General features: G+C 36.4%; 1 protein-coding gene across 2 annotated transcripts in view; it reads left to right on the top strand.

The window, feature by feature from the left end:
* Positions 1–13,661, top strand: part of PCNX4 (pecanex 4) — a 40,403-nt gene that overhangs the window by 12,069 nt on the left and 14,673 nt on the right. For both annotated transcript variants that reach the window (XM_045201497.2, XM_024567800.3), the window contains exons 3-6: positions 8,340–8,519; positions 8,608–9,122; positions 9,368–9,468; positions 9,590–9,712. In XM_045201497.2, coding sequence (XP_045057432.2) covers positions 8,340–8,519; positions 8,608–9,122; positions 9,368–9,468; positions 9,590–9,712 — 919 coding nt within the window. The remainder of the gene's footprint in view (positions 1–8,339; positions 8,520–8,607; positions 9,123–9,367; positions 9,469–9,589; positions 9,713–13,661) is intronic.

Raw genomic sequence — 13,661 nt, forward strand, 5'->3', positions numbered from 1 at the left:
TTTAGGCTATATCTAGGTATTTTATTCTTTTTGAAGCAATTGTGAACAGGATTATTTTCTTAATTTCCCTTTTTCTTAGTTCACTATTGACATATAAAAACGCAGCTAATTTCTGGATATTTATTTAGTATCCTGCTACTTTGCTGAATTTATCAGTTCTAGTAGTTTCTTGGTAGAATTTTTGGAGTTCTTTATGTACAGAAGCATGTCATCTGCAAATAAAGACAGTTTTACTACTTCCTCTCCAATTTGGATGCCTTTTATTTCTTCTTCTTGTCTGATTGCTGTGGCTAGGACTTCCAGTACTATGTTGAATAAAAGGTGAAAGTGGACATCTCTGTCTTCTTTCCTATCTTAAGGGTAACGCTTGTAGTTTGCCTTTTGAGTATGATGCCAGCAGTGGTTTTGTCACATATGGCCTTTATTATGTTTAGGTATATTCCCTCTAGTCCTACTTTGCTGAGTTTTTAATCTTAAATAGGTGCTGGATTTTATCAAATGCTTTTTCTGTGTCTATTGATATGACCATGTGGTTTTTATCCTTCGTGTTTTTATGTGGTGAAGCACATTTATTGATTTGTGAATGTTGTACCAACCTTGCACTTGTGGAATAAATCCCACTTGATCGCTGCGTATGATCTTTTTGATGCATTGCTGTATTGGGTTTGCTAATATTTTGTTGAGGATTTTAGTGTCTATGTTCATCAGGCATATTGGCCCATAATTTTCTTTCTTTGTAGTGTCTCTATCTGGATAGTTTGGAATTAGCATAATACTGGCCTTGTAAAATGAGTTTGGGACCATTCCCTCCTCTTGAACTTTATGAAATAGTTTGAGAAGGAGAGGTGTTAGTTCTTCTTGGAATGTTTTGTAAATTCACCCATGAAGTCACCCAGTCCAGGGCTTCTGTTTGTTGGGAGTTTTTTTATTACTGCTTCAGTTTCACTAGGTGTAACGTGTCTGTTTAGATTATCTGATTCTTCCTGATTTAGTTTCAGAAGATTGTATGTTTCTAGGAATTTAAACATTTTGTCCAGGTTGTCCGGTTATTTGGCATATAGTTGCTCACAATAATTTCTTACAATCCTTTTTCTTTAGTGTCAGTTGTTATTTCTTCTCTTTCACTACTAATTTTATTTCAGTCCTTTCTCTTTTTTTATTGGTGGGCCTGGTTAAAGCTTTGTCAATCTTGTTTATCTTTTCAAAGGACCATCTCTTGTATTCATTGATCTTTTCTGTAAATTTTTTTTTTAGATTCTTTCATTTCTTTCTGTTCTGATCTTTATTATTTCCTTCCTTCTGCTCACTTTGGGCTTTGTTTGTTGTTCTTTTTCAAGTTCCTTTAAGTATGAAGTTAGATTGTTTATTTGAGCGTTTTCTTGTTTTTGAGATAGGCCTGTAATACTATGAATTTCCTTCTTAGGATTGCTTTCCCAGTGTCCCACAGATTTGGATAGTTGTGTCCTCATTTTCATTTGTTTCAAGGTATCTTTTGATTTCTTCCTTGATCATGTTGTTGGCCCATTCATTGCTTAATAACATGTTATTTAGCTTCCATGTCTTTGCATGTTTTTCATTATTCTTCTTGTGATTGATTTCTAGTTTCATAGCATTGTGGTCAGAGAGGATGCTTGATATGATTTCAGTCTCTTAAATTTATTGAGACCTGTTTTGTGTCCTAACAATGTGGTCTATCCTAGAAAACGTTCCATGTGCACTTGAAAAGTATGTATATCCTGCTACTTTGGGGTGAAACGCTCTGAAGATACCAATTAAATCCATGTGATCTAGAGTGTTGTTTAAGGCTGCTGTCATCTCATGATTTTCTGCCTGGAAGATCTATCCATTGAAGTGAAAGGGGTGTTAAAATTCCTAACTATGACTGTATTTCTGTTGACCCCTCCCCATTATGTCCCTCAAGATTTGCTTCACATGTTTAGGTGTTCCTATGTTGGATGCATAGATGTTTACTAGGGTTATATCCTCTTGTTGGACTGTTCCTTTTTTCATTAAGGATGTCCTTATTTGTCCTCAGTATAGCCTTGGTTTTAAAAGTCTGTTTTGTTGGATATAAGTACCACTTCCCCAGCTTTTTTTCCCTTTCCATTTGCATGAAATATCTTTATCCATCCCTTTCAATCTGAGATGGGTCTCTTAGAGTCAGCATATACAAGGTGTGGCACAAATAACACCCCATTTTTATTACACAATCATAAGCATGTAATTCTGTAACATAACAATATCACATTCAAGCACACCATATGACATTTTAGGTGAAATGTTCAAATTGCTATTCATCTCATGCAAGACTTTCACATACCCTACCAACCACACTGAAGCAAGCCTTACTTCTGCCTGACCCTATATATGTGTCTTGTTTTCTTATTCATTCAGCTACCCTCTATCTTTTGGTTGGAGCATTTAATCCATTTACATTTAATATGATTATTGATAGATACATATTTAGTGCCATTTTATTGTTAGACTATTGTCCTCTTTTTTTTCTTTCTCTTTTTCCTCTTCTTCTTCAAGCGAGCCCTTTAACATTTCTTACAGTACTGCTTTGGTGTTAATAAACTCCTTTAACTTTTTCTTGTTCGGGAAGCCCCTTATTTCTCCTTTGATTTTACATGATAGACTTGATGGGTAAAGTAGCTTTGGTTGTAGGTTCTTGCTTTTCATCACCTTGAATATTTCACAACACTCCGTTTTGGACTGAAATGTTTCTGTTGAGTAATCAGATGATAGTCTAATTGGTGCTCCCTTGTATGCAACTATCTGCTTTTCTCTTGCAGCTTTTAGGATTCTCTCCTTGTCTTTAAGCCTTGTCAGTTTAATTATGATGTGCCTTGGTGTAGGCCTCTTTTGGTCCAAGTTGTTTAGGACTCTCTTTGCTTCCTGGACTTGTGTATCTTTTTCTTTCACCAGTTTAGGGAAGTTTTCAGTCATTATTTCTTCAAATAGGTTCTTGATACCTTGCTTGCTCTCTTCTCCTTCTGGTATTCCCATGAGGTGGATGTTGTTACACTTCGTATTGTTCAAAATATTTCCTAAGCTCTCCTCATTTTTTAAAATTCTTTTTTTTTTTCTCCTGTTTTGCCTGGGTATTTTTTTCTACCTTGTCTTCCAAGTCATTGATTCAGTCCTCTGCTTTATCTGACCTACTGTTTATTCCTTTCAGTGTATTATTTATCTCAGATATTGCATTCTTTGTTGCTGACTGGTCCTTTTTTATGGTTTCTTTGTCTTTTTTTCATGCTATTGAATATGCTTATAATCATTACTTTTAAACTCTATCTGATAAATTGCTTATCTCCATTTCATCTAGTTCTTCTAGAGAATTCTCTTGTTCTTTCATTTGAGGTCTGTTTCTTTGTCTTCCCATTTTGGCTTCTTCTTTGTATTTTCCACCTTAGTTGTTAAACTGAGGAGTTGTTAAACTGATCAGTTGTTAAACTAATGAAACTGTAATCAGCAGCCCAGCTTAAGATCCACGTGGTGGTGCAGAGTAATTCTTGCAGGCAGGGTTATTGTTTCCCCTCAGGCTGATGCCACTTGGGAGAGGAGTGCTGCACTGAGGAAAATGGCTCCTGGAGTATGGAGAATGACTCAGCACAGGGATCCTGTTGGCCCTGCCTTCAGTCCTCACCTCAGAGCCACCAACACCAGACTCTCCTTAAGTGTCTCTAGTCCACTCTGCCCTCCCTCTGCCGGAGCCCAGTGTGTGCGGCCGCAAATGAAATTTTGTAGGTAGGCCCTTTAAGAGGCTGTCTGCATCTTCAGCTGTCCCTGGCAGACAAAAACCCTGCTGCTTTTCACATCTGGATGTTACCTGGGTTCCTTTCTGGTTCTGGTGCTATAAGCTGGGGAGCCCAACTTGGGTTTACAGCCCACAATTCTTAGGGGGAACCCTCCCACCCCAGCAACTGAAATAGCCCTTCAAAACTTCATCCACTACCCATGGGAGCCCAGCGAGCCCTCCTGCGCCTCCTCCATACTCCCTACCAATCTTGTGGTGAAGTAGTTTCTTCTGTCTATCCTTAGTTATAAGGCGTCTCTCCAGCTACTGTGTAGTTGGTTATTCAGGATGCTTTCTCTACAGTTTGGTTGTAATTCCAAATGGATCCTGGGAGTAGGTTAGTGTAGCTTCTACTTACTCCCCTGCCATCTTGGATCTCTAACCGGAGTTTTGAACTCTGCATCTGAAAGATTGCTTATCTTCATTTTTACAGTTCTTTTTCTGGAGTTTTGATCTCTTCTTTCATTTGTGCCATATTTGTTTGTCTTCTCATTTTGTCAGCGTCCCTGTGCTTGTTTCTATGAACTGGGTAGAGCTGCTATGACTCCCTGTCTTGGTAGCATGGCCTAATATAGTAGGTATCCTGTAAGATCCAGCGGCACAGCCTCCCTTATCACTCAAGCTGGGTACTCAAGGTGTGCCATTCATGTGGGTGGAATACACCTTCTTCTTATAGTAGAGCCTTGGTTGCTGTTGGCAGGTCAATGGGAGGGATTTGCCCAGGCCAGTCAGCTGCAAGTACTGGCTGTGACCACTGATCACCAACTTCTGCCTTCTCTGGAGGATCAGCTGTGCAGGGGCAGGGTCTGTAGCTCTCCACTGGTTGCTCAGGCTCTGTCGTTTCCCTGGGTGGTTCAAGCCAAGGTCAGCCCCAACCTGTGTTCTTTCCAGAACTACTATGCATGAGCTATAAGGCAGTCTACAGATGGCTGTTACTTGTACTGGGCCTGGGGATTCTTAGGCAAAGCTAAGCTGTGAACATAGGCTGGCTGCTGCTAGTGCCAGGCTTGGGACCACTTAGCAAGAGGCATGGAGGCTGAGGGCTCACTGAGGCAGCTGTTACTTGATAGAGAGGATTTACGAAGTTGCGAAGCATGAGTCAAGACCAGACATTCATATGGAAGAGTCACTGTTAACAGGTTGGGTGGACCCGTAAGTTGGATGGGATGGAATCTCAGCTGTACTCCAGGGTGGGGCAAACATTGTTAGGCAGGTTGATGTAGTCTCAGATATGGCACCCACCTGCCAGCTCTGTGACTTTGTGTGGGGAGGGTTCAAAAAAATGATGGTAGCCTATACCCGTCTTTCTATCTGGGAGAAAGCTGTCCCCCAGCTCTTGCCTTGATGCCACACTTCAGTTCCTCCCTGTGTAGCAGCTTGAAAGGCAGCTCCATGGATGCCTTTCAAGCTGCTATCCTGGTGCTGCAGCTTAGAGAGAGTGAATCTGAGTAAGTCCATGTGTGGGTTCTTTAATAGGGACTACTCGGGACTTCAGAAGTTTCTTCTCCCAACTTAATCCCCACTGGTTTTTGCAGCCAGAAGTTATAGGCCATATCTTCCTGGCAGTGGAACTCTGGCCTTGGGGCTTGGTGTGGGGCTGGTACTCCTCACTCTCAAGATATTCCTCCCAGAATTTTTATCGACCACACGTGAATATGGGACCAGCCCATTCTGCTTCTATGTCCCTCCTACCAGTCTGGATAGATGTGGCTTCTTTAATTCCATAGTTGTCAGATTCCACTCAGCTTGATTTCTGATGGTTGTCCATTGTGGTGGTTCTGTAGTTTAGTTGTTATTTTGATGTGGTTGTGCGAGGAAGTGAGCCACGTTTACCTATGCCGCCATCTTGACTGGAAGTTGCCCAGAATGTAAATTCTTATGTTACTATCTCACTGTGCCATCTCTGGAATCAGAAATTATATACCTGTTGTGATATACCTTTGCATTTAAATGATGTCCTAGGTATTTTAATTTTAAAAAAAATCTCAGTTAATTTATAATATTGGTTCCCTTGATTTTCTGCATTACTCATTTCTTTAAAAAAGTGCATAAAATGTCTTTTACTATGTTTTATTTACTATGATTTTATATAGTTTTAATACTTATAGTTTGGTAATTACAAAGAAAATTTTTTAACTAAAATACATTGTTCAAAAAAATTTTTAATAAAAAATTGACATTTTTGTGCAGAAAAGTTACCTCCCACTTCACTTTTAGAAAACTTTAGCTTCTAACAAAATAATTAAGAATCAAGAATATCTTTTTGTAGTAGGTATGATACTACAGATAAATAATGCATGATATGTATGCAGTATTCAGATTTGAACAATTGTCAAATATATCAAATTGTCTTAATTTTATTTCTGAGAATGTGAACATTAAAGAGATGAGTCTCACAGTGTAGTGATTTTTTCTCATTTCCCATTCTTTATTCTATTCAGTATAGTTGTGTATTAGTAATTTTAAGTGACTGTGTAGTTCTGTTAAAGACAAGTATTAAATCTATACTGCTTTGTTAATAGATTCTCAGGAATTATGTGAATGAATGATGCATATTTATATCATCTTAGCCACTATAAAGAACATTTTGTTTATTGTGTGTGTGGATCATAGTGTATGGAATATGAAATACTTTTATGGTTGTTAGAGTCAAAACAAAGGTTTTTTTCTTGAGGGCTGAGAATTTTTTGCCATAAAAAATTCCCGTACATTATCAGAAACATTAGAATTAATCATTTTTTCATATAAACGAATCACAGTAATCATCTGTTTGAGGCTGAGTCATATACACAAGAACGTAATCACAATGTTTGGTTACCTCACTTACATGTGCTTCTATTTATTTATGAAATCTTTGTATTATAAATACTTTTCTGTGCCATTGCTTATTGTTTACGTTTAGAACAAAAAAAAAATTGGGGAGTAAACCTAATTTGGATAAAATATCTCCTGAGTATACATTATTTTTACACATTATCCTCTTTGACTATGTCAGTAAGAAAAGTGTCATCTTTAAAAAGAACTGTACATATCTGCAGGTTTTGCTTGACCTTCCTGTGGTTTATTGTGTATGGTTTCATTTTATTTTTTGTTACTTCAGTATTTTCTTCGCAGGATGAGATGAACTTCTTTTTAAATTTTATTTATTTTTAGACAGAGGGGAAGGGAAGGAGATAGAGAGGGAGAGAAACATTAATGTGTGGTTGCTTCTCACATACCCCCTACTGGCGACCTGGCCCACAACCCAGGCATGTGCTTTGACTGGGAATCGAATGAGCAACACTTTGGTTTGCAGGCTGGCACTCAATCCACTGAGCCACACCAGGCAGGGCCGAACTTTATATTAAAATATACTACACAAAATACTGTCCTCTAATTTAACATCACATTGTTAACCTTGTGTTTATTAATTCCCTGCTTATGAAAATTCAAGGGACATACATTATGATGCAGAGTGCATTAGCTAGCATAGGCCTGGTACATGTGACCAAACAAATTATGTTCTTATTATATGTGTGGCTTTTATACATTTGCTTTTGGACTATTAACATACATTTAAGTGGTGATTATTACAGAAATTGCTTTTGCCCTTGGCTTTGATTTCTAGCAGCTCAGATATTCAAGTATAATTATTCTACCAGCCTTGAGATTTATCTCTTGAAAGTTATCTCTGGAACTCCATAAGTACCATGATGTTGGCTTTTCAAACAAATGTTTGTTTAGCCTCATTCAAAAAAATTAGTCATGTTTATTCTTTTGTGCTTTAAAGTTTTTAAATTATTTGAAATCATTTAATGATGTTGTATTTAACTGGTCAGTGCTATTTCAAGAACCAGTTTCCCTACTTAAGAGAAAAACCATCTCTAATTTATGAGATTGTATTGTACTTATTTGTATTCTCAAATCCATACCACTGTATATATAAAATAGGAACACTACTGTAAGTGCTAGTTAAGTTTCCATGCTGAGAGACACATTTATAAGCTAATATTGCTGACTTCTGCTATACTATTACTAACTTCAAATTCTGGGACGTGGGAGCAAGAGAGTACCAGAGAGTAGAAGAAAGAAGAGTCTCCTCTTTGCCAGCTACTAACGTGTGAACAGCAGTAAGGCTTTGGCTTTCCCAGAGTGACTTGCAATGTTAATTTAAAAATGTTATACTCCAAAGAATCACAGGTAGAATTTAGCCAATGTATTATAATTTAGACATTTAAAGGAGCAGTGTTTTTGTCCTGGGCTCAGTTCAGTTTTCAATAAATTAATTACATCTTCTTTCTACATTTGAGTCCAAGTATTCTCTAAGTGCTAAACTTACACACTATTAAGCCGGGTAATTCATGGTATAAGGAAGGACAACGATCACAACTTTATATGTATTGATCTTTTGCAAGTTGGAAATGTTCTTTTGTTTGGAGGGGATGGTGTGTATGGCAGTGGTGTGTGTGTGTGTGTGTGTGTGTGTGTGTCTTGTTTTTCCTGAAAAGATTCTCTTCTATGTATTATTTCATATGATTTAAATGTTTTCTTTTTTCTACAGGTTTATGGTAAATATACCAGCTCTAGAACAAATGAATCAGATTTTACACATCTTGTTTATATTTTTACCCTTTCTGTGGGCACTCGGGGTTCTGCCCCCACCTGATGCACTTTTTTTATGGGCAATGGAGCAAATTTTAGAGTTTGGCCTTGGAGGCTCACCAATGTCAACCCACGTACGGTAATTATTTTAAATATTAAAGTTATATGTAACCTACTCTTAAAGTACATTTTTTCTTTTTAAGCAAATCTTTTTTTTTTCTCCACAGGCTATTAATAATGTTCATCATTTCTGCTGGAACAGCTGTAACATCGTATTTCATTCCCAGCACTGTTGGAGTGGTTCTTTTCATGACTGCACTTGGGTTCTTACTGAGTCTTAACCTAAGTGAGATGGGTTTTGTCTTCCAGCACAGCATAACCAGACACAGAGTTGAAACTAAATCTAAGGCCTTACCCACTGGTTCAGAAAAACACTTTACTTGGAAGGAGTGCCTCTCCTACATCATTATATTAGTCTTGGCTCTCTTAGAAAGTGTTTTGCTGCATCATTTTGCTTGTTGCTCACCGATTTCCAAAAACAGTCCCCAGGCTATTGTTGGCTATGTTTTGATGATATTACTTATAATACTGTGGTTACTTAGAGAAATTCAAAGTGTCTATATCTTTGGAATTTTCCGAAACCCGTTCTATCCAAAGGATGTGCGAGCTGTGCCGTTATTCTTGGAGAAGCAAGCAAGGCTTATGAAGATTGCTGTTGTCCGACGGACTTTGCTAAATCTAGGTAGGAAGGTAAAAACCTAACCTTGTGTTCTATTTACAAAGTGTACAGAAATATTTTAGAATTCCAAATATTTGTGTAATATGCTTTGTATAAGCATTTATTCTCTCATGTTTTGGTTCATTTTGGATTTTTTTTTAAGTTAATTGTTTAAATGTGCATTTAAAAACCTCACATTGGCAAAAATAAAATATGGTAGAAGAGGTTACTTTGCCTTAGTTAGTCTTCTTTTTTTTTCTTCGTCTTAGTGGCACCTTTTGCTATGATAGCATTTCTTTCACTGGACAGTTCCTTACAAGTGCTCCACTCTGCGTCTGTCTCCGTCGGATTCACGAGAGCTTTCAGAATGGTAATCCTAGTAGGCACTTAATATTTTTTTTCTACTTCTAAATTTGTGATTTTGTTAATTCTAAGAGTTGATATCGATTACCACATTCTCCCTGGTGAAGTGGGTACCTTGTGCCCTGCAGGTGTGGCAGAACACAGAAAATGCGTTACTGGAGACAGTTGTCGTGTCAGCCGCGCACTTGCTGACTTCCAGCGTAGACACGTGGTGGAACAGAAGCCTGAACACAGGACTCAGGCTCTTACTGGTAAATGTATTTTTAGCAGTTTTATTGAAATGTAGCTCATAAACCATAAAATCATCCATTTAATGTCGTTCAGTGATATATTCAGAACTTTGTAGTCATCACCACGATCTAATTTTAGAACATTGCAACATCCCAAAAGAAACCTCATACACACTGTCCTTTCTCGATTCCTACTCTTCATCACATCCATCCCCTGCTCCAGCCCCAGCCACCATCAAATCTACTTCCTGTTTCTGTGGATTCGTCTATTCTGGACATTTCGCACAAATGGTCTTTTACATCTGGCTTCTTTCATGTATGTTTTCCAGGTTCTTCCGTATTGTAGCATGTATCAGTATTTTATCTTTTTTGTTGCTGAATATTCTGTTGAGTGGATATACACACTTAGTTGATTCTTTCATCAGAAAATAGGTATTTAGGTGGTCTTCACTTTTGACTATTACGAATAATGCTGCTATGGACATTCCTGTACAAGTTTTTTATATAGACATATATTTTCATTTCTCTTGGGTATGTGTATCTAACACTAGAATTTCAGTCATGTAGTAATTCTCTGTTTAACACTTCAAAGTATTGCCAAGTATTTTTCCAAAGTAGTTGCACAATTTTACATTTCTACCAGCAGTGCATGAGGATTCTAATTTCTCTACATCCTCACACTTATTATCTGACTTTTTTATTGTAGACATTCTAGTGAGTATAAACTGCTATCTTGTGATTTTCATTTGATATCTCTGAATGCTAATAATGCATTTTTTCATGTTTATTGACCATTTATACATGTTTTTTGGAGAAATGTCTGTTCAAATACTTTGCCCCCCTTTTATTTGTCTTGTTATTGTTGAATTCTAAGTGTTCTTTATATATTCTGGATTCAAGTTCCTTGATAAAAGTATGATAAACCAAAGTTTTCTCCTATTCTATCGGTAGTCATTTACTTTCTTGATAATGTCCTTTGAAGTGAGAAAGGTTTTAATTTAAGTGAAGTTCAGTTTATCAATATTTTCTTTTGTCACTGATGTTTTTTATGTCACATCTAATAAACACTACCTACTCCAAGATCATAAATACTTACGATGATTTCTTCTAAGAGTTTTACAGTTTTAGCTCTTACTTTTGGATCTATGATCTCTTTGGGTTGATATTTATAAATGTGACATGATGTAGGGTTCCAAAGCCATTCTTTTGTATTGGATGTACAATTGTGTCAGCACCATTTATTGGAAAACTAGTCTTTCCTCAATGACTTTTCTTGGCATCCTTGTCAAAAACCAAATGGCAAATGTGAGGGTTTGTTTCTGGGTTCCCAGTTTATTTCCATTCATTTATATACCTATCCTTAACTGCACTGTCTGGATCACTATCGCTGTGTAGTAGGTTTTGACATTGGAAAGTGTGAGTCCTTGTACAGGATTGTTTTTTACTATTCTGGTACCCTTACATTACCATATAAGTATTAGTTTCGGCTTTCAGTTTTTTGCAAAAAGGCATCTGGAACTTTGATAGGAATAGCCTTAAATCTGTAGATCAATTTGGGGAATATTGCCATCTTAAAAATATTCTTTCCATTCACAAGCATGAGATGTCCTTACATTTATTTAGTTCTTCTTTGAATTTATTTCACCAATGTTTTGTAGTTTTCAATGTACAAGTGTTATGCTTTTATTAAATTTATTCCCAAGTATTATATTCTTTATGATGATGTTATGAAATTGTTTCCTTACTTCATATTTTTGGCTTGTTTATTGCTACAATATAGAATACAACTGATTATTTTTATATTAATCTTGTTTCCTGAAACCTCACCAAACTCTTATTGTAACAGATTTTTAATGAGTTTCTTAGGATGTTCTGTATATATTGTTACCTGCAAATTACATATAGTAAAGGTAGTTTACCTTCTTCCTTTCCAATCTAGATGTCTTTCATTTCTTTTGCCTAACTGTCCTGGGTAGAACCTCTAGTATAATGTTGAAAGAAGAAGAAAGAATGTACATCCTATGATGAAAGCATTCAGTCTTTCTCCATTATGTTAATGTCAGTCTTTTATCATTAAAAATTATACCAGCTATTAGTTTTATGTAGGTGCTTTTTATAAGACTGACATATTTCCTTCTATTCCAGTTGTCTTTTTGTCATGAAGATTGTTGGACTTTGTCAGATCCTTTTTCTGTGTCTACTGAAATGGTCATATGGTTTTTAATACATTGGTTTTGGGTGTTAAACCAACCTTGCATCCCTGGAATAAATCCCACTAGGTCACGCACGGTGTATAATCCTATTTATATGTTGCAGGATTTGATTGGCTAATATTTTGTTGAGAATTTTTATGTGATATGCCTTTATTTTCTTATCATGTCTTTGGTTTACATAGCATAATAGCACTGACCTTGTAAAATGAGTTGGAAATTTCATATTAATTATTTTTAAGTGCCTCATAGTATTTAGTATGTATCTTTTTTTTTTTAAGATTTTATTTATTTTTACAGAGAGGGGAAGGGAGGGAGAAAGAGAGGGAGAGAAACAGCAATGTGTGGTTGCCTCTCCTGTGCCCCATACTAGAGACCTGGCCTGAAACCCAGGCATGTGCCCTGACTGGGAATCGAACCGGTGACCCTTTGGTTCACAGGGCAGCACTCAATCTACTGAGCCACCCCAGCCAGGGTGTATTTAGTATGTATCTTAAATATTTTGTAGTATAGAAGCCATCTGGACCTAGCTTTTCTCTGTGGGTAGCTTTAAAATTACTAATTCAGATTTTTTTTACTTGTTACAGGTCTATTTTGATTTTCTGTTCTTAAAGATTTTTTAATTTATTTTATTTTTTAGACAGTGGGGAAGGGAGAGAGAAAGAGAGGGAGAGAAACATCAATGTGTGGTTGCCTCTCATGGGCCCCCCCCCACTGGGGACCTGCCCCACAACCCAGGCATGTGCCCTGACTGGGAATCAAACCAGAGACTCTTTGGTTCGCAGGCTGGCACTCAATCCACTGAGTCCCACCAGCGAGGGCTGATTTTCTATTCTTGAGTCAGTTTTGGTAATTTATGTCTTTCTAGGAACTTATCAGTTTCGGCATAAGTTGTTCATGGTATTCTTATAATCCTTTTAATTTTTTTTCTGTAGGAGTGATGTTACTTCTCTCTTTCACGATTTTAGTAATTTGAGTCTTCTTTTTCCTGGTCAGTCTAGCTAAAGGGTTGTCAGTTTTGTTGATCTCAAGAAACCAGCTTTTGGTTTCATTGATTTTCTCTGTCGTTTTTTTCTATTTTATTATTTTGTGCTCTAATCTTTATTTTCTTCCTTCTGTTTACTTGAGGTTTAGTTTGCTTTTTGTTTTCTGACTTCTCTAGTTTCCTTAGAAGATTAAGTTATTGATGTAAGATCATTCTTTTCTTTTAATATAGACATTTAAAGCTATAAATTTCCCTCTGAGAACTGTTTTAGCTATATCACAGGTTTTGGTATGTAGTATTTTTGTTTCATTTATTTCAAAATATTTTCTTATTTATCTTGTGATTTCTTCTTTTACTCATTGGTCATTTAGGAATGTGTCTTTTTAATTTTCAGATTTCTTTCTATTATTGATTTAATTCAGGTTGAAAAACATTTTATGTGATTTGTGTGAACATACTTAGTATGATTTCAATCTATTGAGGTTTGTCTTGTGGCATTACTTTTTTTTCTTCTTTAAAATAAGGATAAATTAAGGACAGTTGTTGGACTATTTATCATTTCTAGTTTTCATGACTTAATGAGCATGTAAGCAAAACTTAGTCAACCTTGAGATACAGACATTACCAAAGAGAACTGTTAATACTGCTTTTTTTAAGGGAGGCCAAACTTTTAAAAATATAGTCTCATTTATTAATTGTAAGGTTGGAGAAAATTATAACGAAGAATCTCAAATGAAGGCTATATGCTCCAAAATAAGAGAGCAGTAATAAAATT

The sequence above is a fragment of the Desmodus rotundus genome, chromosome 7, assembly GCF_022682495.2.
Source record: "Desmodus rotundus isolate HL8 chromosome 7, HLdesRot8A.1, whole genome shotgun sequence".
In the NCBI taxonomy this organism is placed as follows: domain Eukaryota; kingdom Metazoa; phylum Chordata; class Mammalia; order Chiroptera; family Phyllostomidae; genus Desmodus; species Desmodus rotundus.